The 25,959-nt window shown below is 35.7% G+C and overlaps 1 protein-coding gene across 1 annotated transcript in view; it reads right to left on the minus strand.

Moving 5' to 3' along the window:
- The window catches only part of LOC132547628 (TPR and ankyrin repeat-containing protein 1-like), a 49,326-nt gene extending 29,359 nt beyond the window's left edge, over positions 1-19,967 (minus strand). The window contains exons 1-20 of the mRNA XM_060211411.1: positions 19,925-19,967; positions 18,565-18,695; positions 18,120-18,254; positions 17,489-17,651; positions 16,673-17,029; positions 15,461-15,730; positions 12,994-13,247; positions 10,528-10,684; positions 9,576-9,737; positions 8,676-8,921; positions 7,739-8,011; positions 6,156-6,313; positions 5,309-5,455; positions 4,801-4,966; positions 4,187-4,507; positions 3,443-3,718; positions 2,598-2,779; positions 1,777-2,017; positions 843-1,103; positions 134-289 (exon numbers count right to left, since the gene is read on the minus strand). Coding sequence (XP_060067394.1) covers positions 134-289; positions 843-1,103; positions 1,777-2,017; positions 2,598-2,779; positions 3,443-3,718; positions 4,187-4,507; positions 4,801-4,966; positions 5,309-5,455; positions 6,156-6,313; positions 7,739-8,011; positions 8,676-8,921; positions 9,576-9,737; positions 10,528-10,684; positions 12,994-13,247; positions 15,461-15,730; positions 16,673-17,029; positions 17,489-17,651; positions 18,120-18,254; positions 18,565-18,695; positions 19,925-19,967 — 4,099 coding nt within the window. The remainder of the gene's footprint in view (positions 1-133; positions 290-842; positions 1,104-1,776; positions 2,018-2,597; positions 2,780-3,442; positions 3,719-4,186; positions 4,508-4,800; positions 4,967-5,308; positions 5,456-6,155; positions 6,314-7,738; positions 8,012-8,675; positions 8,922-9,575; positions 9,738-10,527; positions 10,685-12,993; positions 13,248-15,460; positions 15,731-16,672; positions 17,030-17,488; positions 17,652-18,119; positions 18,255-18,564; positions 18,696-19,924) is intronic.
- Between the last annotated feature and the right edge of the window lie 5,992 nt (positions 19,968-25,959).

Here is a 25,959-nt window from a genome sequence, read left to right on the forward strand (position 1 = left end):
AATATTAACTATCAATTGACACAAGATTGAGAGTGAAAATCAAAAGAATAGTGTATTTTTTTCTAATATATTTGTTTGTTTTGTTTCTTTATTCTTAAATGTAAAAGACTCTAAAATATTCATAATGTCATACCTTTGTCTCTCTCCAAAGCTATTGACATCGCAGCGTGAATGGGTGTGTCTCCAGGTTGCAGGGACAAGTGTATGGGGTTAGCTCCCCTTTCAAATAGTGTGCACAATAATTTGAAATGTTCTTCCTGGATGGCAGCAAGAACACACATCTTTCCCTCTGTAACAAAACTTTATATCCTTATTTGTATTGAAATACTTCAACTAATAAATTATATGATTTTGAAATTCTCATGACAATTACCATGATGTGCAATTAATTAACAGAGGAGAATAATAAATGAATTTGTACAAATCATTGTGCAATTATTGAGTATCCCAGTAAAATGTATTTCTGACAGGATCCCACTACAAAGAGAAATACAGGTTTCTTGAATGGACCAGAAAAATGTGATTTATTCAAAGAATAACTTAAATGTATGGTAAGCCTGCATTTTCTTAATTGCCCATCTTTTTTTAAAAAATTTTTTTAAAGTCTGCACAGGATAATTGTTTAACTGGAAAACTCTACATACAAATAATCTGAGCCCTTTTTATAAATATATAACTTCACAATCTATACCTATATTGATAGCAGTCATTCATATTTACCACCATGAATGAATTGCTGCTAGAACGGTAGAAATTAATCCTTTATCATAATGACAATCTATTGCACAGAAGAACTGAAGATTTCAACCTCAATTACTCCTACAATCACCATAACCTCCTACCATTTTCCATGGATGCTCCACTCTCCATCATGTTGTTAATGAGCTGTGCTAGAAGGTCATCTTTTTTGACAAAGGATGGATGACAAATCACACGAGAAATGTTGATATTTTTTGCAAAATCTCTCAAAGACAGGTCACCATGATGTTTTCGGTTTTCTCGAACAAGGATGTCAACCTGTCGCCACTTCTCTTCCTTTGCCAATCCATCTATTATCTTCTGATATAAATCACCAGGAATCCTCACCAATTGTTCTGGTATCTCTGCAAAAATGAAATATTTTTTTGGTATTATCAAATTTTCTAGGATAAGGGTCATACTATTTAAGGTAAGTGTAAGGTTATCTAAACCTATCCAGGTTTATAGATTATGCAGATAGAAGTCAGTATCAAAGGCCAAATTTGTCCAGGTTAAAGATCATATTGAGACTGTATGACCAATGTATCAGTGAAATTACCTGGGTTAAAGGTCATATTAAAATTTACCTATGACCAATGTTTGGGCTAAAATTACCAGAGTTAAAGGGCATATTGAGATTGTATGTCCAACATTTGGGTTAAACTTACCAGAGTTTAAGGGCATATTGAGACTGTATGTCAAATGTTTAAGTGAAACTTACCTGAGTTTAAGGGCAAATTGAGACTGTATGACCAATGATTGGGCTAAACTTACCTGAGTATAAGGTCATATTGAGACTGTATGACCAATGATTGGGCTAAAGTTACCTGAGTTTAAGGCCATATTGAGACTGTATGACCAATGTTTGGGCTTTACCTACCTGAGTATAAGGTCATATTGAGACTGTATGACCAATGATTGGGCTAAACTTACCTGAGTTTAAGGGTATATTAAGACTGTATGTCCAACATTTGGGTTAAACTTACCTGAGTTAAAGGGCATATACAGACTGTATGAGCAATGTTTGGGTCAATTTACCTGGATTAAATGTTGTGCTGAGACTTTTGGTGACTAGTGTCAAAGCTTCATTTACAAGAGCACGATGACGACTGTTGCTAGTTTTGTGCTTCTTTCTTATGACTTGAGCCAGCCGGTTATATGCTTTCCCTGTACGTTTATACCTCAGGTGCTCTTTAGATTCATTCATCCACTGATCACACCGAACACAGGGGTCAGAATGGGCAGGCTCAGGACGACTTATCGCTGGCTTGACCTGTTTCTGTTAAAGGCAAAAGAAACAAGTATGTGTACTACCTAAAATTATATATGAAGTATACAATGAAATAAAATCCGTTTTAAACCCAAGTTTAGTCTACTGTTTCATCCTTTTAGCACCCAGGGTCATTTAGGGACAAGCCAGACTTACGTGGTTGAGGAAAACCAGTTCCTGGAGTAAAACCACCAGCCTGTTGCCTGTACCAGATGACTGCCCTATGTAGGCCTCGAACCCGTGACACACATGTGGGTGGTTAGTGATAAAGATGGTCACATGTCTCAACTACTCAGCCAATAAGGTCCATTTAACCAGAGTGAATTAAACGGTTAAGTCCTCTATATGAATTATAGTAAATGAACTTAGTTGTATTAAACTACAAGCTAAATCTCCCGGAAGATCTGACCACTGAAGACTTGCTAATTCAGTCAAAGTACATAAGCATTGCCAACCACCAGCACTTAGTCTAAGTGCTAAAAAAGCTGACCAGGGGGCAGAGATAGTACAACCTTGATACAGATTAGAGGAGTTTATTAATAACGCTAACAGGGACAATTTTGTACCCTTTTTATCTGTTCAGATCCACTACCTGCTGTTTCTGCAACCTCTCTTTCTCCTGCTGTTCCAGCTTTTCCTGTCTTTCCTTTTTCTGTTGAACTTCAAGCTTCTGCTGATCAAGTCTTTTCTTCTCCAATTTTTCTTGCTGTGCTTTCTGTTGGACAGCCGTTGATTGAATGGTGTTCTGCATTTTCATCTGTCTGTTCATGTCTAAAACAATTAGACCTACCTTTAATTTGGAAACGATTCATTTACTTTTCTCAAGAAAACAAAGAGAAGTAAATGCCTTCTTTTATGAACAATTTCCTTTCTGCAGTCGGGCAACTTTTTCACACATGAAACTGCATTATCTTGTTTTTCCTGGTCATTTATCTTGATTCCTCTACATGGACTTGAACCTGGGACCTCTGAATTATTAGTCTAAACTAAATTCTCACCAGCCAAGAAGTATATTATGTCTACAGTTTATCAGGGTTACATATTCCCCCTCTACCAAAGAATGTCTGAAAGTTTCTATGAGTTAAGTTGATGCGTCTATGTATTATTCCAGAGTCCTTACATTGGCTCCAAGTCCTTTTGTGATGATGATGATAATGATGATGATGATGATGATGATGATGATGATGATGAGGAGGAGGAGGAGGAGGAGGAGGAGGAGGAGGAGGAAAACAATTTTTGTTAAATCTGATAAATAAATTACATTGATTGTAAAAGATGTTTCAGTTCTTAAAGTAATATTTCTTGTGAAAAGATTTTTTTTTCAGTTACTACATTTACAGTTCTTGAGAAGAAAGTTGTTTCAACTTTATTGCAATTACGGTTTTTGCTTTTCTGTGTAGTTAATTGTTTTGATCTTAAATGCCAGGAATATACCTTCCTCTGCCTTCATATACTCCAGGATCACAGCTACCATCTGGAATTCCCCTCTAGAGACATACTCCAATGCCATCTTCCCATCACTGTTCTTCTGCAGTGCACTGATATTGGCATTCAACAACTCCATGGCCACATTCAGACGCAGGACTGAAGAGGCACGAGAATTCTGTGTTGCTATGTGAAGTGGAGTGTTACCATGGTTATCCAGTAGGTTTTGTTCCCCCGATGGCACAGTATAGGTATGTAGAACAAACTGGAGCAGACTGATAACACCTGTGACAGATCATCACATTGAAGAGTATAGGTTTACTATGCTTCAGCTGGGTTTTTCCACATTTTTTTAGGTGGATTTGAAAATGGCATTTGAAGTGCAGTTTTTCTCACAAATACATCAAAATAACATCACCTGATCATATCAATAGAAGTTTATATACAACCTTGTTATACAGTGTCACCTGCCTGACCAAAAGCATTTTCCACTGGTACGCCATTTTTCTTCCACAGTAAGACCCCTCCCACGCTTTTATCCAGGTCAACATGAGTGATAAGTACAAGATGGATTTCTCAAGTAAATTTAGTCTTATTACATGAATTCAAATGACAGCTGGTGAGTGTTCTGTGATAAACACATGGGGTAAACATACAAATTCTGGCTCCCAGCAGTTGATCAGCATTTGTTAGAAATTTTTTGAACACCAATTGATAAAGGTGAGGTTATTGTCAGATGAACAGGGTTCATACCTGCAGCAAGTGTCATCTTGACCACTGCATGGATGTAGCGGTCCCCTGGATGGACAGACAGTGAGTTGTGGTCACAACCACCTTCCAGGAAGAGTTCCACTAGTTCCAGCATCCATTCATCTTTTGCAAGGCGACTGAGATTACAGAAAGGTCGCAAATCAACTCTGATGCGAAATTTCAGTAACTTTCCTTTAGCATTGATATTCAGCTGTCTGAAGGCAACTAATGCTGCATTAATCTGACTTCTACATATCAGATCATAGGAAACTCTGGCCCAAAGCTCACATTGTACAATCTGTAATCCTGGGATTCTTTCATTATCTATAAACAAAGCCCAACAAGTAGACAAATTAAAATCTTAATTCAATGATCAATCCATAAATAGCAATAATGGTAACTATTTTTTGAAAAATCAATGATGATTTAAACTTTCTAGATAGTTATTCTGCTCTCTATAATTTACCATATCATTTTAAAACATTTTGCTCTATTCCTTTGAAAATGCTTTATGAAATCAAATTTCTTGGTTGGAAGAATATTTTTCATTTTATACCTGAAATGATACAATGATGTAACATTACTGTAAAGGGAGCATAACTACCCATGAAACCTACATTTAAGTTTATCCATCTTTGCATACTGAATGGAGAGCTCAGCAAGGACTTCCCTGCGTGTCTGTTCAGATTCCTGGGCAGTCAGTGAGAAAGCATTGACAAGGGCCATCACAGCCTGTTCCTTGTTTCCCAGTGCACCCATGGCTTTACCTACCCTCACATGAGCCTGAAGAACAAATACTATCATACAGTTGACAGGAAATTACAATGGCTGCAATCTGAACCAAACACTTCAGCTGACATCAACTTCTAAAGAACAGGTACATATTTTAGGAGACCTATGACATTTGATATCTCCCTCTTCAAACTGTTACTGTCAAAGCCAAAATATCTTGCATGTGATGTCTGCACAGTCACACTTCATCTACAATTTACCAATGGCAGACATGCTACAACTTAACTAGTCATGTTGACTAGATTATACCAGTCATGTGACTACAGTGCACCTGTTATGTGAACATCCTTGTACCAGTCATGTGACCTACAATACACAAGTCATGTGACCTACCTTGTACCAATAGCCATCATTTGATACGCCTTCCATGGCATCTGTAAGTGACTTATCAAACTGATTCAGACGAAAGTGACACTCAGCCCTGTTACTATACAGCTTACACAGGTCATTTCTCTCCTTTTCTGGTGTGGCTTTGATTGCCTGCAACAAGGACAAGATAATAGGATGAAAAAACAGAAAGAATTAGCATCTCGGTCTCAACAGCATCGTGAATTCAACTTTTATCACCATTCATAGATTGATATTACAATAACAGGCAAAAGTTGGTTTCTTTAATTCATATAGTGACTATATCAATAATAAAGACGGCCCTTAACCTATCAGTGTGTGTACAACTCTATATAGTAGCCATGTATATCTGGACTCTCTACCTACCAGTGTGTAAAACTCTATATAGAAGCCATGTATATCTGGATTCTCTACCTACCAGTGTGTACAACTCTATATAATAGCCATGTATTGCTGGACTCTCTACCTACCAGGGTGTACAACACTATATAGTAGCCATGTATTGCTGGACTCTCTACCTACCAGTGTGTACAATTTGATATAGTAGCCATGTATATCTGGACTCTACCTACCAGTGTGTACATCTATATATAATAGCCATGTATATCTGGAGTCTCTACCTACCAGTTTGTACAACTCTATATAATAGCCATGCATATCTGGACTATCTACCTACCAGTGTGTACAACACTATATAGTAGCCATGCATATCTGGACTCTCTACCTACCAGTGTGTACAACTCTATATAGTAGCCATGTATATCTAGACTCTCTACCTACCAGTGTGTACAACTCAATATAGTAGCTATGTATATCTGGACTCTCTACCTACCAGTGTGTACAACTCTATAGCAGCTATGTAATTGCCACTGCTGTACTCCTTGTTACCAAGTTCCCGTAGCTGTTTTGGATTTCCAACCTGAGCTCCTTGTAAAGGTGAACTGGTATGAGCTGCTGCTTTCTGTTTTGTCTTCACCGATGGCTTTTGATCTGATTAAATTGACACAAACATATCTTCTTTTAGTTACTCAAGGCACAATACATTCATAAACAACATTTCAAATTATTAGGACTGAACAAATTTTGATAAAAATTCTAAGTCTCTAGAACCTATTGCAACGTAAACAATTACCAATATACTAATAACACACCATTCACAAACAAATTTGATAATCGTTGCAATTTTATTCAAAACAGGTGAATTTGACAAGAATCTGTTATTTTGTTTTCCTTTAAATTATCAAGCAGGACAGAAATCTTCAGAGGTAGAATAATAATTTGAGGTTTTTATATTTAGATTGTCTACACTGACCACAGCTGATGATACTGCAAATGTACACAATATAGTGTTATATTTATTTTAATGTTTTTCATGCTGAAAAAATTACTGTACTGGAATATATGACTTCACAAATTGCAATTTCTGCATGCTGTTTACATAGCAAATATTGTGGATGCACTAATTTACTAACAAGCTTACAGTTAGTGTTGCATGCAACACATGTCCCCTGCCGTAAATTACTGTATTTATCAGCAAATAAGCCCATGTCTGCTAATAAGCCCACCAATGTTCTGTTGTCAAGCAAATGGGAGCAAATGCTACTTAACTGTTTGCAATAAGCTAACCCTTTACTATGGATCCAAGTTTATATGTTGGCCCCATGATCTAATTGCAGTATACATACATTATTTTTTCAAGTAATGTAGAACTTGTTCTGTATCAGAAGTGTCTTGTTTTATTATTTATAAACTTCCAGTGTCAAGTTTCAACCAAATCCATCAATCTATTCTCAAATTATTGTCTGAAAACTAAATTGTGACAAGATTCTATTTTCAGTAACAGTGACCTTTGTAGTTGATCTTTTGACCCCAAACAAAATCCCACACTATATTACCTTATAAACTACCATTGTATGAAGTTTCATCCAAATCCATTAATCCATTCTCAAGTTATTGTCTGGAAACTAAAATGTGACAACAATTTCTATTTTTAGTAACAGTGACCTATGTAGTTGACGTTTTGACCCAAAACAAAATTCCACACTATATTGCCTTATAAACTAACATTGTATGAAGTTTCATCCAAATCCATTAATCTGTTCTCAAGTTATCTTCTGGAAACCAACATCCAAACCGACAGACGGATGGACGGACAGACAGAGACAAACACTATAGTACCCTTCGGTTTCACCGGCAGGGGACTAAAAAGTGATAATGCACCTGAATCAATGATCAATCTACAATTTATTGTCACAAGTCTTTTTCAACTTTATTGCAAAGAATAGGTCCCTTAATGTAAAATCTAAGTATTTCCAGAGATTTTTGAGTCCCATCGAAATTTTAGTACCTGTAGATTGATGAGTGTGATTGCACCAAATTAAGTACATTCATAGTAATACAAATTCAAACCCCTACCTTTGTTATACTGTTTCAGTAAAAGGTCAAACAGTGCTTCCTTCTCCCCTTGTTTGATGTAGTCGATCGGGGTGCGGCCATTTCTGTCCTTGACCTTGACAGAGAAGCCCTTGTCCAGGAGAAGACGAGTCACTTTCAAAATGTGCTCCATGTCTTTGGTTTGCGGGTTCTTTGTCACTATGTGGAAAAGAGAATCGCCTCGCTTGTCTTCCAATTCAGCCAGACAAGAGCCCTCAGGCATGTGTGGAACATCTTCCAGGAGCGTGGTATGTCCTGTTTAAAATACAACAAAGGTGAATATTCTACACTTAAGGAAGCATGGTAGGTCCTGTTTAAAATGGTAGGTCTGTTTAATGTATAACAAAGTTGATAATTTTACACTTAAGGGAGCATGGTATGTCCTGTTTAATGTACAACAAAGTTGATAATTTTACACTTAAGGGAGCATGGTAGGTCCTGTTTAAAGTATAACAAAATTGGCTACCTTTCCTTAACATCCCCACCAATGTTTAGCTCAATGGCACCAGTGAAACTGGAAAAGTTTAAAATATGATTTTTCGAAACGTGGTTGTCGTGGCCATGGCCACCATCTTAGATTTCAGACAAACCCAAAAAATAACAACTCTTGATCAGGCCCATCTCAGGATCATTTTATGCAAGCTGGAGCTCAGTCCCATTGGATAGAAGAAGTTTAAAATGTCAAAAGTTTACGTCCGGCAGGCAACTATGGAAAAAGCACAATGGCTATAGGTCATCATGACACGTCAGGTCTGCTCATCCAATAGACCAGTAGCCAATACTAATCATTAGGTGAAATTTACTAAACATGATGAGCCAACAAGTGCTTTTGCCAGACCCTACTTTGTTCAGAGAATTTGTGTTACCCTTTCGTCTTGATGACAGATATATATCATATCAGTTAACAGAGGTCGCATACCAGTGATTAAGGAAAATTTGACTGCAGCATGCAGTGGTGTGTCATGTTCATCCTGCAGAAAGGTGAGAAAGTTGGGCAGTCCGCCGCCATTATCGAGCAGGACCTTGAGTAGAATGGTCATCCAACGGGTACTGTATGGATCACAGTGAGCCTGAATATAAGGGAAAATGGTGGAAAAAATCATCCCTGTGGTTGGGGCGTTCAGTGCCACGCCAAAACCTTTCGGGCCATCCTCAAACTTCCATCCTATCAACAAAAAATATTTAAAAAATCATCCATCTTTAACTTTTAAAATTACTCGCACAAAAATTGTAATAATCACTCAATCTTTATTTTTCAAAAACCAATTTTTATGTCATATACAAATTTAAGAACAAAAACAAAACTTTATGATTCAGAAACATCTAATGGCATCAACTTCATGAAAAAATAGCAAAAAGATCATTCTCACAAATATAACAGGCTACATTGTATTTTATTTTATGAACCTACCTATTCAGATATATTCACATATATACATGATTTCCTGAATGCTAATCTAGAATTGACTTTATGACATTATGACATTATCATTAAAATTATTAATTGGAATGCTGCCAACCAGGGTGATTTTGTTAGCCCTGAATAAGCAAGCTAAAAATTGTATACACATCAAAGTCCAAAAGTGAACCTTTCCTTTGGTTTCATTTTTAACCTTTTTCTCAAAAACTGTGAAAACTGAATTGTTCATGAGATAAAGTGATGAACAGATAAATCCTGGACAAGTATGGACAAATCAATGACAGATGGGGGGACAGACTAATAGTAGACAGATGAAGGGACTTCTGAAAATTGTTTTAACCTTAAATTTGAACACAAGTTATACAAATAAAAACATGATTATTCTGACCAAAGTCTTACCTGCAGACTGGGCACGAGAAAGTGTCCTCTCACTGCCCATGACAAGATCACGAACAGTCTTCCATTCTCCTGCCTTGGAAAGTCTAGCCAGCACAAAGGTCCAATCAGCATTACTGTAATTCTGCAAATTAGTGGCAGACAACTTGTCGTAGGTATCTTGGTCTGAAAGTATTGTTTCATAAAAAGATATACATTTGACATTATGAAGCAAAATAAAAACACTTCTGCCCAACTCTAAATTTTTTTCTGCAACCAAATGCTTGCAGTCACGTCTTGTCTATTCTGGCAGATGTTAAGTCTGCATTTCCTAACAAACCTCTCTGTAATGGACCTGACTGTGATATTTAACATCTATTTTTAAAAATTTAATCTGATTGAAATCAGACCTTATTTCACAATGACTTTCTGTATAAATACAGAGGGTCAATGTAGTGAAACTATCGATTCTCCGTATCAATACAGAGGGTTAATGTAGTGAAACTAATGTAGTGAAACTATCTTAAATTTAAAATCTTTGCTTAGCCAATCAAATATGATATCACTTTTCATGACATTGTCTGTGATTGGCTGAGTAAAAACTGAAAAAAATCTTAGACCTAAGATCATGTCATGATCCTGGGGCCAAGTTTTTAATCAGATTGCACTTGACTTTGCAGTGTTGCATCTGTGTTAAATAACAAAATGTGTATTTTATTTCTGTGATAGCAAATATTGAAAATGCTTTCTGCAACTCATACATGCTGGTGATTAAAAACATAATACTTTTCAAAGACAAGACAGGATATTTCTACATTTTGTTACCAGTGACCTTGTTTTATTTCTAAATCATGTCCGTACATTTATTGTCAATCATACAAAAGAAGAACTAGTTGGACAACCATCCACTGAAATGATGAGTCATTTAAAAATACATTTTGTCAGCTAGTAACAAATAATTACAATGACTACTTACTTCTTACAGATGCTAAAGATATGACAGCCTCAGCCAGAAAGCTCCTTCTTTGGTCCACAGTGACGTCTTTACTCACAGAGTGTCCTGTGAGGAAAGCATGGAAGGACGCCACATAATCTCCCAAAACCCTGAGAACCTGTCCTTTCCTCCAGTGTCCCTGTTAAATATAAAATATCAAACTCCCAGTACCCTGAGAACCTGTCCTTTCCTCCAGTGTCCCTGTTAAATATAAAATATCAAACTCCCAGTACCCTGAGAACCTGTCCTTTCCTCCAGTGTCCCTGTTAAATATAAAATATCAAACTCCCAGTACCCTGAGAACCTGTCCTTTCCTTCAGCGTCCCTGTTAAATATAAAATATCAAACTCCCAGTACCCTGAGAACCTGTCCTTTCCTCCAGTGTCCCTGTTAAATATAAAATATCAAACTCCCAGTACCCTGAGAACCTGTCCTTTCCTCCGGTGTCCCTGTTAAATATAAAATATCAAACTCCCAGTACCCTGAGAACCTGTCCTTTCCTCCAGTGTCCCTGTTAAATATAAAATATCAAACTCCCAGTACCCTGAGAACCTGTCCTTTCCTCCAGTGTCCCTGTTAAATATAAAATATCAAACTCCCAGTACCCTGAGAACCTGTCCTTTCCTCCAGTGTCCCTGTTAAATATAAAATATCAAACTCCCAGTACCCTGAGAACCTGTCCTTTCCTCCTGTGTCCCTGTTAAATATAAAGATATCAAACTTTATACTGACAAAACACTGTCTATATACAGACAAAACACTGTCTATATACTGACAAAACTTTGACTATATACTGACAAAACTTTGACTATATACTGACAAAACACTGTCTATATACTGATACTGACAAAACTTTGACTATATACTGACAAAACTTTGACTATATACTGACAAAACACTGTCTATATACTGACAAAACTTTGACTATATACTGACAAAACACTGTCTATATACTGACAAAACTTTGACTATATACTGACAAAACACTGTCTATATACTGATACTGACAAAACTTTGACTATATACTGACAAAACTTTGACTATATACTGACAAAACACTGTCTATATACTGACAAAACTTTGACTATATACTGACAAAACACTGTCTATATACTGACAAAACTTTGACTATATACTGACAAAACACTGTCTATATACTGACAAAACTTTGACTATATACTGACAAAACACTGTCTATATACTGACAAAACTTTGACTATATACTGACAAAACTTTGACTATACACTGACAAAATCTAGCAAAACGCAGATTCACAAAAAGAACCAACCAACTTATCTACCATTCATACCAGAGGCCCAAAGGGCCTTAAGGTCACCTGGCTGCTACTAAAGCTGTTTTTTTCTGTTTTCGTAACATGTGTTATAGAAATCATCTTGTTAACTAAGTAAGATAACTTTAACTTCATTGTGCATATACAAATGTACTTTAAATATAACATTGACTGCCATTCCAAGACAATATTTCAAACAAAGTTAGAATTATCTATACAATAATCTACATATTATTATATATATATATCTACCTGACAAATTATAGTTCTCTATAATATATATATGATAATCTATATATTATTTTATATATATATATATTATATCTACCTGACAAATAACAGTTCTCTATCTACATGATAATCTATATATTACTATATATATATATATATCTACCTGACAAATAACAGTTCTCTATCTACATGATAATCTATATATTATTTTATATATATATATTATATCTACCTGACAAATTACAGTTCTCTATCTATATAATAATCTACATATTATAATATATATATATATATCTACCTGACAAATAACAGTTCTCTATAAGATAATTTGTGCATATACAAATGTACTTTATATATAACACTGACTGCCATTCCAAGACAATATATCAAACAAAGTTAGAATTATCTACACAATAATCTACATATTATTATATATATATATCTACCTGACAAATAACAGTTCTCTATAAGATAATTTGTGCATATACAAATGTACTTTAAATATAACATTGACTGCCATTCCAAGACAATATATCAAACAAAGTTAGAATTATTTTAGATAGAAATTAAACAAATATTCTGAAAAATTCAATTTTCTAATCAAAACTACAGCGAACTTGTCAGATCCTTGGGTCATGAAATTAACAACTTCAGGAAGCATATAAAAACCCTTCCATCCATGCGGTTATTTGATTCTACTATATCTAGGTCTTGAAAAGAGGATTTTTGAAGTTTGAAGTCAATTTGAGCTATTTCAGTCCTGCCCCTCATGCCCAATTGGGTGGGGACCATAAAAATTACAGATGCATGCAATACAATGACAACTGAAAGGTGATTGCAATAAGTCACTTGAGTTACCTAATAAAACTCCCGTTACTGATCACAAATATTCTCCCTGCATCTTTCAACATGTTTGACAATCTCACCTTGTACCATGTGTGGTCATATTCTATAGCCTTCCCAGCGTCGGAAAGCGCTTCGCTATGTTTACCCTGGACACTGAGGACATTGGACCGGTTGGTTAGTAGAATGGCAGCCTCATTTTTAAGTGCGTCACAGTCAATACATTTTGTGTATGCTTGGGTATAGAATTCCACTGCCTGGCTGTGATATCCTTCATTCTTGTGTGCTCTATTACCAGCCTCTTTTAGCTCAAGTATGGTTCTTCTCAACTCCTCCACTTCAAACGATTCAAAAACTTTATATATATCTATTTTTTTTTTCATTTAAATCAAATTTTTGAATATCAATGACTAATTTCTCCTTTGTCAGCTTTATCACCCACAAAAATGTGAAATATCCCTGCTGTGTATAAAGTACTGGTTAATGGCTTTGTTCAGAGATATTTTGATATTCACCCTCAAGTTAGGCAAGGCTCTCTAATTTTGGTCTTACCATTTCTGTGAAAAATCTTTCGTAAATTGTTACGGTTAAAATGTTGGTCACAATGACAAGACAAATCATGATGGCAATAGTTCACCATGAGCCTTCGGCTCAGGTGACCTAAAAAGAAGTAATTAGTTATTTGTAACATATCCTACCATCTGCTTTACATTTATAATCAGAATTAATGGTGTGAAAACTTATTGACTGGCCACTTACTGTCCTATTCCCATCTTCTTCTTTATAAAAACTGATAGCTATAATACGTGTCATACATTTTATATCAACTTTTAATCAGCTACATATCAACTTCTTAATCAGCTCCTAAACCAGCTGATATGTTTTCAATGAAGTGTACAGTACTTTCACTTTTGTATGATTACAGGTATGTGAAAATTACTGAGAACATGACTTATCCCCTGTTCTAATGAGATAACACCTGCTGATTAGAGAGATATGGCTGTAATACCTACATATGACATGTAATCAAGTGACAGAGTAAGCCTTGTACAATGCAATGCAATAACATTGATAAATATGTATATAAGCATTTTTCTCTGTTGATATTAAAGCAACTTGTGCCTTCATTAATAGGGAAAATCTGTGAAAATATTCTTAGATTTTACTTCGTTTTCTTTTTTTTTTGGGTGGGGGGGGGGGGAACAAATTTTTGCTAGCTGTAGGGGAAACAGAGTAAAACAGAGCAAAAAAAAATCATGGTATCCTGTTGAAAAGAAAAACAAGAGATCCCAGAGGGATCTTGGCGCCCACCATTTGAGGATCTATTTTCAGTTCTTGAAGATTTGTTTATTTTTTTTTGTTTGTTACAGGTGTTGTAAATGTTCATGAACTGGTCTTCATTGAATGTACTCAATGATGGCACAAGATATTTTTATTAAGCACTTATTAGCAAATATCATTTGAAAAAGATCCCAAAGTATTATTAGATAGCAGTCAGTTACAGGTGGATAATGGACAATATGTTTGTGCTGTATTACTGTCAACATCCAAGATGGCGGCCTGTGGGCCACCTTGATTTCAAATCAGTCCAAAAAAGGTACAATGCACAACTAGGGACCAAGGGAAACCAATATCTATCAAAATATCAGAAGGATCCATCCAGTACTTCCTCAGATATAGCAGTAACAAACTTTTACATCCAAAATCCAAGATGGCCATCTGTCGGCCATCTTGAATCCGAATCAGTCCAAAAAAGGTACAATACACAACTAGGGACCAAGGAGAAACTGCATATGAAATTTGAGAAAGATCCATCCAGTACTTTCCCTGAAATAGCGGTAACAAACTTTTACTTCCAAAATCCAAGATGGCCATCTGTCGGCCATCTTGAATTCGAATCAGTCCAAAAAAGGTACAATGCACAACTACGGACCAAGGGGAAACTGCAAATGAAATTTGAGAAAGATCCATCCAGTACTTTCCCAGAAATAGCGGTAACAAACTTTTACATCCAAACTCCAAGATGGCCACCTGTCGGCCATCTTGAATTTGAATCAGTCCAAAAAAGGTACAATGCACAACTAGGGACCAAGGGGAAACTGCATATGAAATTTGAGAAAGATCCATCCAGTAATTTCTCAGAAATAGCGGTAACAAGAATTGTTTACGGACGGATGGACGGACCACGGACCATGGACGCAGGGCGATTTGAATACCCCACCATCTGATGATGGTGGGCTAAAAATAGGGGTGGTGTAATCAGGTCAATACAAAATTTCACAGTCATGTATATGATTTATGCAAAGAGCTAATCATTTTTTCCCAACTGATTGGCTCCTGTGAACACAAGGACACATTAGGAAGTGGCAGAGTAAAACTTTTGATGATACAAAATATGGACAATCAAGTCAATCAAGGGGAGGGGGGGGGGGGAACAGTTTCTACTGAATTCAGTGTTGATACTGAAAACTATTGCCCATACATGAAAATAATTTTACAGTCAAACTTTTCCATCAGGCTATCTAAGAAAGCCCATACAACAACACTTACCTGCTGTCTTCTCTGCAGCCTGTATATGGACATAGCCAGCGTCCTTTGAGCCTAGATACTGTATAGGAGTCCTGCCTGACATGTCCCTGACCGTGGTATTACAGCCATTATTTAGGAGAAGTCGGAGAATTGTCTCCCCGAGTGTCGTGTTGATCTGACCACACACCACTAGTTTATGAAGGGCTGTATTTCCAGCAGAATCCTTTGCATCCTTCTCATCAGCAGTTTTCAGGTAACTCTCAAACAGGTATTTCAGGAAATCCACCTGGCCTAAAATAAAGTGACAAAAATTGTACAGTAAATGATGTTAGTAAATGGTCTACATTTTCTACATTTCACAGACATCTTTCAGTAAATCTAACAAGAAAAACTGCAACAGTTGTCCTATGTGTTTTAGATGGTCTAAATTTCCAACAGAACTTGTATTTCAAAAGACATATTTCTTGAACAAATTTTGAAACAGGCTATATTTTAAGTGACAGATTTTCCGTGATTGCCCACAGAACTTGTACTTGAAGAGACATATCTGTAATATAAATTTTAAAACAGGCTATATTTTAAGTGACAGATTTTCCGTGATTGCCCACAGAACTTGTACTTGAAGAGACATATCTGTAATATAAATTTTGAAACAGGCTATATTTTTTGACTAGATTTACAAATTTTGAAACTGGCTATGATTGTCCCTATAGTGAGAATTGTATCATTCACATTAGTTAAGTCTATCTTGAAAATAAATTAATTTGAATTTTCACTGATTTAAAAAAGTAAAAAATAAAATGGTTATATAATAAACAGAATCTTAAACTCATACTGTCATAATATTGCATTTATAAAACATGTTAAATAATTTGATATGTCACAAACCTTAAGACTCTGCACTCATGTAACAATATTGAATTCATTAAAACTTGTTATGTATTGTATATGTCATTAACCTTAAAGCTCTACACTAGTGTAAGATCCTCTATACTTTAATGAATGCTAGTTGTAAATTTTGTTATTTTCAAGGGCCTCTAGTTTCTATTACTCATATCACAATTTTCAAGGAAGGAAAATTGCAAACAGTAGAACCTTTGAAAATATGAACAGAAACTGCAGCCATTTCATGATTTTTGCAAGAAAATATTATTTTTGTTTAAACTTTGGTTAGCCCATGCAAACAGTCAAACTCCTTTACAGAATCAAGCAATATGCAGATGGCGTGCTTACCAGTCGTCAAGGCCATTTGTAGCCCTGTGTGTATCGCAGGTGTCTCCAGACCTTTTTCCATGTCTCTAATAGATGCCCCATTCTTACACAACATCACCAATAGTTTATGACCCCACTTCTTCAAATCACGAGTGTTTCTGGACATATTCTTGACTAGAAAGGCAACCATGACATGGTGTGTTGGAGTGTTCTTGGCAATCCCCTCCCAGGGACAGGAGGGGCCAGAGTGGATCCCCAGGACTAACAAACTGGTTCCTTCCCACTGATTGGACTTGGCTAACTGTTGTACAGCTCGTGTTATCAGTGAAGGATAACTGTAAGGCACTAACAGGGTACTCAACCACTCCGCAGGGTCATCTGAAAAAGAATGACAAATCTGATTTTTAAAATCTTTAATCTTTTTTCAAAGAACTTTATATTCATATTATTTTTATACAATTTCATAAACTATTTTATTTATTTTTGGTTTTTCACAAATGAATAAAATAATTCATGAAATTGTAATGAATAATATCAATAGTTTTGGTGTTTTGATGACGATATTGGTTAACTTGTGAAGGCTGTATTAGCATCTAACTTTCACTTCAGCTTATTCGAGCTTAATTTCCTTTCCAGTCTTTGAGACACTCCCAATAAATTACAGGAATGAAATATTCACATGTGGCACTGGAAAAAAATAAAAAATTTGGGCCGATATCGAGACAACGAATCCACACAAGACCCCAAGAAGATGTCTTAATTTTGAAAGTTTCTTGAATCTCAGCTGAGTTACTCGACACAAACTGAAAACCTATCAATCACATTGTCAAAACCTACCTTTTAGAGAACATGTAGTGATGATAGTCTCCACCATGAAGTTGACCGTTTCCCTATCTTCTGGATCCAGGCGCATACACATGTTGAAGCCATCCCTGAGAGGCTGCAGGGAAGCATAATTGTCCTTCAAACCTTTCAAAGCCATCGCTGCTCTCCAGTGTCCCTATCAATATTTGATTTGATACATACACCTGTTAAACATTAACTTATTTATCTATTTCATGCATGAAACTAATTTCACTATTAAATCGTGCCTGAAAATCGATGAAATCAGACTTCAACATTCAAAATCATAAGCAATCATGAACTTGCTATTAACCAGTCACTTTGTGTGTGGGAGCATTCGATTCACAAAAAAAAAATTCAAAAGTCCTAAACTTGTCTTTTAGAGTGTAATACAATCAAGAACTTGATCCATTTGGTGATTCATCTTCTTTAATAGGACGGGATGGGAGGGACGGGACAGGACGGGACAGGGACTCGGATTGAGACTGGATGATGTGATATCCAGTTAGAAGTAAGTACAAACTTGTCTCATAAATATTTTAGCTGCTTGAAAAAGCAATTTTTTTAGTTATAAGCTGAACAAATGTGAAATAGTGTTGTCAATGTTAAGTCATGCGACAAATACCTTTGTCCAAGTAGGAAATTCGATTGTACATTTGTTGGCATCACCGAGTGCCCCTCTGAAGTCTCCCATCTTTGCCAAAACCAGGGACCGGTTGCTAAGTGCCTTGGGTAATTCCTCAAGACAGACTTGTGGCATCTATGGAAAGTAGTGAAATTTGAATTACAAGAATTATATGCAATTTTATGTCTCGTCTGTTTTTATTTGTCTGGTCATTTTTAAACAAAATACACTGAAATTGGTACACGTATAGTCAATTTTAACCAAAAATTCACAGCAATTTATGTCTCCCTCCTACCAAACACCAAATTTCCAGTAAAATTTTAATAATATTTAAGTCAGTGATATCATTTTAAAATACTAATGTATTTTGATGTGCTAACCAGGAAATGAACATTTTGTATTCAATTCTCAAAATATTTTTGAAACAACCATAAAAAAAATGAACCTGAGATACTATTTCCATGATCTGAGAGTAGATCCCACAGGCTTGTGGATACATCTGTTGGTCCACACAGCTTTGTGCATGTGACTTTAACTGGTTCAAGTGTTCCATAATTAGGATTTCTGGAAACACATCTGAAATAAAAGAACAACAAAATGAGAGAAGACATTGGTAAAATAGAACAGACAAGTTTTTACCCACTAGTAGAAATGAGACATATTTTTACTTTGAATGGTTTGGGATTTACAGGGTTTATCATAAATTTCTATGGTTCAAAAAGTTTTATGTGGTTTTTCGCAATTGTTCACTTATGAGAAGATCTCGAACCATATTGATCTCACTAATCATGAACTTTAACTTTGAAGAATTAACGCCAATCTACTACAGTGCTACTACCAAGAAAGATCAGTTTTTTCCCTCTCTGATAAAAATATCATCGAGTCATAAATACATGATGACATCACTATCACTAAGTCAAAAATACATGACATCACTATCAATGAGTCAAAAATACATGACATCACTATCACTGAGTCACAAATACATGACATCACTATCACTGAGTCATAAATACATGACATCACTATCACTGAGTCACAAATACATGACATCACTATCACTAAGTCATAAATACATGACATCACTATCACCGAGTCATAAATACATGACATCACTATCACTGAGTCATAAATACATGACATCACTATCACTAAGTCATAAATACATGACATCACTATCACTGTGTCACAAATACATGACATCACTATCACCGAGTCATAAATACATGACATCACTATCACTGAGTCACAAATACATGACATCACTATCACTGAGTCATAAATACATGACATCACTATCACTAAGTCATAAATACATGACATCACTATCAATGAGTCAAAAATACATGACATCACTATCAATGAGTCAAAAATACATGACATCACTATCACTGAGTCACAAATACATGACATCACTATCACTGAGTCATAAATACATGACATCACTATCACTAAGTCATAAATACATGACATCACTATCACTGAGTCATAAATACATGATATAACTATGATTTGACTAAATTTGACCTAAAGTGATGTGACAAAAACCTATGATTATATTTGTCTAAAAGTGAAAAGAGATTTACTGTACAAAACAAATTAAGTACTATAACAGATATTCCACCTTCTCCCCACTTTTCCAATTCTCTATTTAACTCATTTTTAAACCCAATAATAAACAATGGTTGAGAAATTTTCATCACAAACATACCACCAAATAATTTAATTGATAAAATAAATATTGACTGTTTATATTCAGTATTAGCTGCTCATCTGTTCCTTGACCTTGTTAATTACATACATACCATGAAGCTTTGGCTGATGCATTCTATTCCCTAGATTAGCCATTTTGAATTTTTAGAGAATATCACTCTTCTCTAAGATTTGCTGAAACTTTGTGTTCGAAATCACTGAGAATTTGCAATGCTTCCATCTTGCATGGTCTTTATCCAATCCTAAGTCAGAAAAGAAACATTACTTCAAATATGTTTGATATAAAAATATTATCTTTACCTTATGTGTTCAATAACAGGCCCATGCACATGCCTGCTAATAAGCTCTCCAACATCTTTACACAAATGATATTATATCCAGGGACTATCCTAGGTATTAAGGGCAAATACTACAATCATCAAAATTGGGAAAATGATCTGACAAAACGGGGGAATATTGAGAAAATTAGTAAAACCACAATGAATACATAAATAAAACAATTTAAGATACCAAGATGAGCAGTGAGTGACACAAACATATTCCACAGCTATGTAACTGCATTTTTGAAATTTTTGACCAGCTGTTCCAGGTTACGATCTCTCAAAACACGATCTCCTTCAGTGTTTCTTTCTTATTAATGCATTAATGACGTTTGGCTGTTTTGAAAAGAACGGCACGATCGACGTTGGAAGACTCCTGTTTGTGTTTTCGTGTAGTCACCAATTGTTCAACATTTTGATGTTATTGTCTACATAATGTTTGCATAGAGTGCTAACAATTGCTGTAGGTTAAGACACCCAAGTGACCCAGATTTCAGAACTAACAAAATCCCTGAATTGGTAAGTTTTCAAACTTGAAGTCTTCAATTGGAAATGGTAATGATACTCACTACCAATAACAAACAAGAAATTCCAATACAAAAACAAAGACTTTGTCATTTCCCTGTAATAATCCCATTCAAATATCCTTTAATTTAAGTAAGATATTATGTATATATCCCTATAGGATCTATATCAGGATCATTGGAATGACAGTATGAGAAAGATGATGCCTGCCTGGACAGATCTCGAGGGACCCTGTGAGTAATGCTGTATGCTAGTTCTTTCCAGAGACCAAGTATGACTAGACAATATACCAGATGGACAGGACAGTCATATCGATCACTAGAGACTGGAATAAAGACCACTCCCTCTTGTGTCTGTCAAATCAATTGACAGACCACTTACTGACATGTTTAATTGTAGTGTATGGCACAGTCTGATACGCAGTAAAACACAATACATATATAAGATCAGCATTAAAAATAGCTCTAAAACCTGCTGACCCGACTTCCACGAAGTGCATTCTACTTTCACTTTTGTAGGTTTCCTGATAACAGGTACGTTGTACCTGCTGTGAACATGCCTGTTCAAGGTGTCTCTAATGAGATAATCACCTGCTGATATGTTGTGACTTGTCTGACTAGGGTTCATAGTACAGTATTCATCTTGCAATAAGCCAAGTGTGCCAAACACACTGCCTCCACACAAGAGACGAAATTCCATGCCAATCCAATCCTAGGGATATATATAACATACTGCTTATGTTAATGCAATCAAAATTTACCACAAAATAAATTTTGAACAATGGGCACAATGATGAATCATACAGAATGACCATATTATACTAAGTGCAGGATCTTCAGTATGAAAAGCACTTTAGTAAGATTACTATGAAAATAAATTCAACATATCTCTGTGGGCTTCTTTGCTGACATAGGCTTATTGTTGTAGTATAGGTTGCATATGTTTATCCATATACTGTATAAGTAATTACTTTATTAGAACTCCTGGTAAGAAAATGATAGGTGCCCCAAAATAAGACATAATAACACAAGTAACAGACCAAATTTCATCACTTTTGATATCAAATTATGGATTATTGAAACTGAATGCTGTTTCGATCAATTGATCGAGATTGATCATTCGCTGTCTTATTACTAAAACAATAAACTACAAATTCCCATGATCGATTTCTTTGTCACTTAGTATCAGGGTTTTCCATAATTTTGTTAGTAGTAGGCTGTGTAGTGAAAGTAGGAGGCGGACCTGCCGTGTACATGTAGACGTGTACGGAGCATTATTACGGAACTGGATTGGTGTAGGCGGCCAAATGATCAAAGTAGCCAGTCAAATTAGCCGGCGACCGGCTCTTATGGAAAACCCTGTAGTAAAGAAGTCTAGAGTATAATCAACCTTACAAGTCTGGACTACAGGGAATTTTCCTTCAGTCAAGTAATCGAGTGCTTCTATTGAAAGTGAAAGATCACTTGTAAGAGTCCCAGCTGTGGCAGAACATGGCTTTCCATTACTTATCACTATAACATAACTATGATAATGGAAATGCTTTACATTTTCTTGTGATAGGATCATGCAAACTTTTTGAATGCAGGCATATTTGGAAATAACATAATAAAACCTAAAAAAATCTAAAATCTATGGGAATGAAAATGTGTGTCCTATGAATGAACAATTTACCTATATTTATCCATACATTGTGTATGTGATTGTCAGTGTAAACAAATAGGATGTACTAGGAACACAAAGTGTGAAAATGACAGCTGTCCAGAAATAAACATACCTCAACACAACCAATGACCGTTTTTGTCTTGAATTGTTGGGTTTATCAGCCCATCAAAAGCAAGTGTCATTTAAATCCAACCATAAAAACTTTCACTAAAAACGAGGGGTCCATGAGGGATCTTTGCATCCACCATTGTTTGATGTTTATTTGATCTAGAAATGTTTTTTTTTTTCGTTCTTTTCTCTACAGTTTTTGCTCTTAATGATCTTAAACTGTCAGCAATGTTGTTTTTCTGACCAGTCCCAAAAACAGGCATAACTCAGGACCAAGGAGAACATACATACGAAAGTGCAACACAAGAAATAGTGATAACATATCCAACAAGGCAAAATCCACCTGTCAGCAATTTGGTTTATCTGATCAGTCCCAAAATCACACATACACAACTAGGGACCAAGGGGAACCTACTTATGAAATTTGAGGAAGATCCATTCAGTAAATCTTAAGTTGTTTATAAGTTGTTTACAGATGGACCATCTGATCATGATGGGCTAAAAACTGAACAGAACAAGAGGCCCAAGGGGCTTGCCTCACTCACCTGGCTTATTTAGCTCTTCAGCAAGGCCCAAGGCCCCTCAGAACCAATTCTTACACAAACTTTGTTTCCCTTCACCCAAGAATACTTCAGACCAAATTTGGGCAATATCTAATCATTCCTAACAGATAAGTAGGATTTTAAGGAATTTGCCCTATTTCCCCAATAGAACCCTGCCTCTCCAACCCTAGGGGGCCACAATCAAATGTTAATACAAAGCTGATTCTGCTTCATCAAAGAATACTTCAGACTAAATTTGGAAAATATTTATCTAATCATACCGCATGAATAAAATTTTTAAAAATTTATTTGTTTCCCCTGTTGGGCCCTGCCCCTCCTGCCCTAGTGAGCTGACATTCATGGTTTATACAAAATTGATACCCTTTACTAAAACATGATTCAGACCAAATTTGGCTAAAATTCAATCATTCCCTCCAGTATTAGCAGGATTTAAAACAAGATGTCCATAGGGCAAATTTAGACAAAAAGGCAATCATTCCTTTAGGAGTAGGATTTTAAAGAATTTCTTCTATTTCCCATATTGAGCCCTGCCCCTCATACCCCTGGGGGCCGAGATCCACCATTTATACAAAATTAATTTTCCTTTACCAAAACACGTTTCTGACCAAATTTGGCTAAAATTCAATCATTCCCTCCAGTATTAGCAGGATTTAAACAAGATGTCCATAGGGCCTGTACCACTCACCTGGATCTGAAAGCCCATCAATGTTATACATGCCCATAGGTTAGGTATTTCATATGTTTCCAAATTAAAGCTTAGTCACTGGACTTATTTAACGGTGAAAGACCAATGAGTAAATCCTTATATCATGACTGTCTTTTTCTTTGATTCCCAGTAAGAGTTTATAAGGTTATCAGGTTGGTATCTCAACTATATCAAAAACATGACCCAAAAATAGTGTCCCTTTAGGTATGCCACACCCAAGGGTCAATTCTTACATAGCAAATATGTTTATATCTATATATGGTTATTGGCCACTGGTTGAAATTCAGCCTTGGTAAACATGCCTCCATTTATGAATGTTGCCCGAAACCTTTTCAGGCATAAATAAGGACAAATTTGCAAATATAAATATATATCTAAAAAGTCTTAATTGAACTTCATTAAAAAGCAAAATATGATCAGTATGTCCACCCTACCTCATGAATGACAACCTTGATCAAAGCGATAAACTAAAATGGACTGGCATTCTACCAGTGATATGACATCATAAAAAGCATGAGCATGCAGCATGTGCAATATTACACTTTACCTGTAAACATTTTTATGCTGAGTATGCAGATTGGTCATGTGGATTTTTCATAAAACATCAGTTTTTATTTTAAGAGGGATTCACTTTCATTAATTTTCATTTAAAATCAATACAAAGAGTTTCTGAACAAATATCACTCAGCTTAAGTATGTTTTGATGTTATCTTTGCTAAATCATCAAGTGAACATTTTCTCAGAAACTTTTTAAATCACATAAATTTGCCAAATGATACATATATTGGTGACTGGTAGCTACCTCAATGAACATTATATGGAAGACCCATCACATGCTGACCATTACAGATCATTCTATTTCTTCCAGAGAAACACAAACCAGTATGGTATGATAACACTAAACCATACCATTCAGATCTTCACCAGTATTCGACCTGATTAGCTATCTAAGTCCCCTCATAGGAAATGATCAATAATTAAGTTCCCCGAGCAAATAAACATGGATTCATGTTTGTAAAATAAACTAGCAATTTACTCTTCCTTGTGACTAATTAAGAGTTGTATGCAGTCATTTTTACTGAATAATGGTTAGAACTGGCAGTGACAGATTACCGACATGTAGAATGCTGGGCTAATGACCGTATGCCATGAGAATGATTTAAACGCCGTGAAGGGACACAGATTTAGATTTCGTGTACAATCAAACACATTACATATGCCTCCATAAGCAAAAATACTTTGAAATAAACTACCACTGGACACCAGACTAATATATGACTAGAATGTGGAAATCCCCGTCAAGTTTCTGTTGTGAAAAAACATATGTTTTACATTAACATTTGCGTGAAAATTAATTAAAGCTTTCAAAAACATTCTCCGAGACTTACCTTCAGAACCGACATACAATCATAACTTCCTGATCAATATCACAAGCAAGACGTTTTCGAAACAATATTTGTAATGCGAAATTGAAAGTAGATAGTTGGCGTGCGCAGTGCTTCGGGGAAATAGGACGCCATTGTTTATAACAAATCGTCGAGGAAATCGCACGATGAAAAGGAAGAAAAATACCAAAATGAATCGCCGTTAAGTTAAAATTATTTTGCAGTAACGTATAACGATGTGTAAAGTAGAATTTCACCGCACCTGAAGGTCTGACATTTCTTGCATTGAAAATAAATATCTTTCAACGTCACTTGTTAAATTTGACAGTACTTCCCGCCGCCGATCACGTGGAACATTAATCTGTCATACTTGATATTTGTTCACGCATCTTACGCATGCAGTGGCAGTTGTCTTGATTACGATAGCGACTAATTATTCAGGTGGTGTTATTCATAATTCGGTGTCAACTGTATTGTGGTGTTCGCTGCGTTTCTACAGAGATGTATATATCTAGAAATCAAATGAAAATGCCAGAAAAACTTTAAACTTCATGAATTAACTCTTGTTTAATTGTCAAGCGCATGTTTCGCCTCCTGTAGCCAAACGCTTTGATTTGTCATTGTCGACCAGAATCCATTTTACACACGGTTGTCACACTGAGGCTTTCGATTCTCTAACGATCTTATGTTAATAGAGGGACACCAAACGATTTGAGGCAAATCTAAACCTTCATCGTATTGTCTATCATACCAAGGTCTCTGTGATTTAAAAGCTTAGATGTTTAGTTGATACATGAGCTAAAATTATATCTAAGCGGGGTCCTAATTTGATGATTAACGTCACGGGCAGAAAACTAT

The sequence above is a fragment of the Ylistrum balloti genome, unplaced genomic scaffold, assembly GCF_031769215.1.
Source record: "Ylistrum balloti isolate Yb309-2 unplaced genomic scaffold, AGI_CSIRO_Ybal_v1 Utg369966, whole genome shotgun sequence".
NCBI classification, from domain to species: Eukaryota; Metazoa; Mollusca; class Bivalvia; order Pectinida; family Pectinidae; genus Ylistrum; species Ylistrum balloti.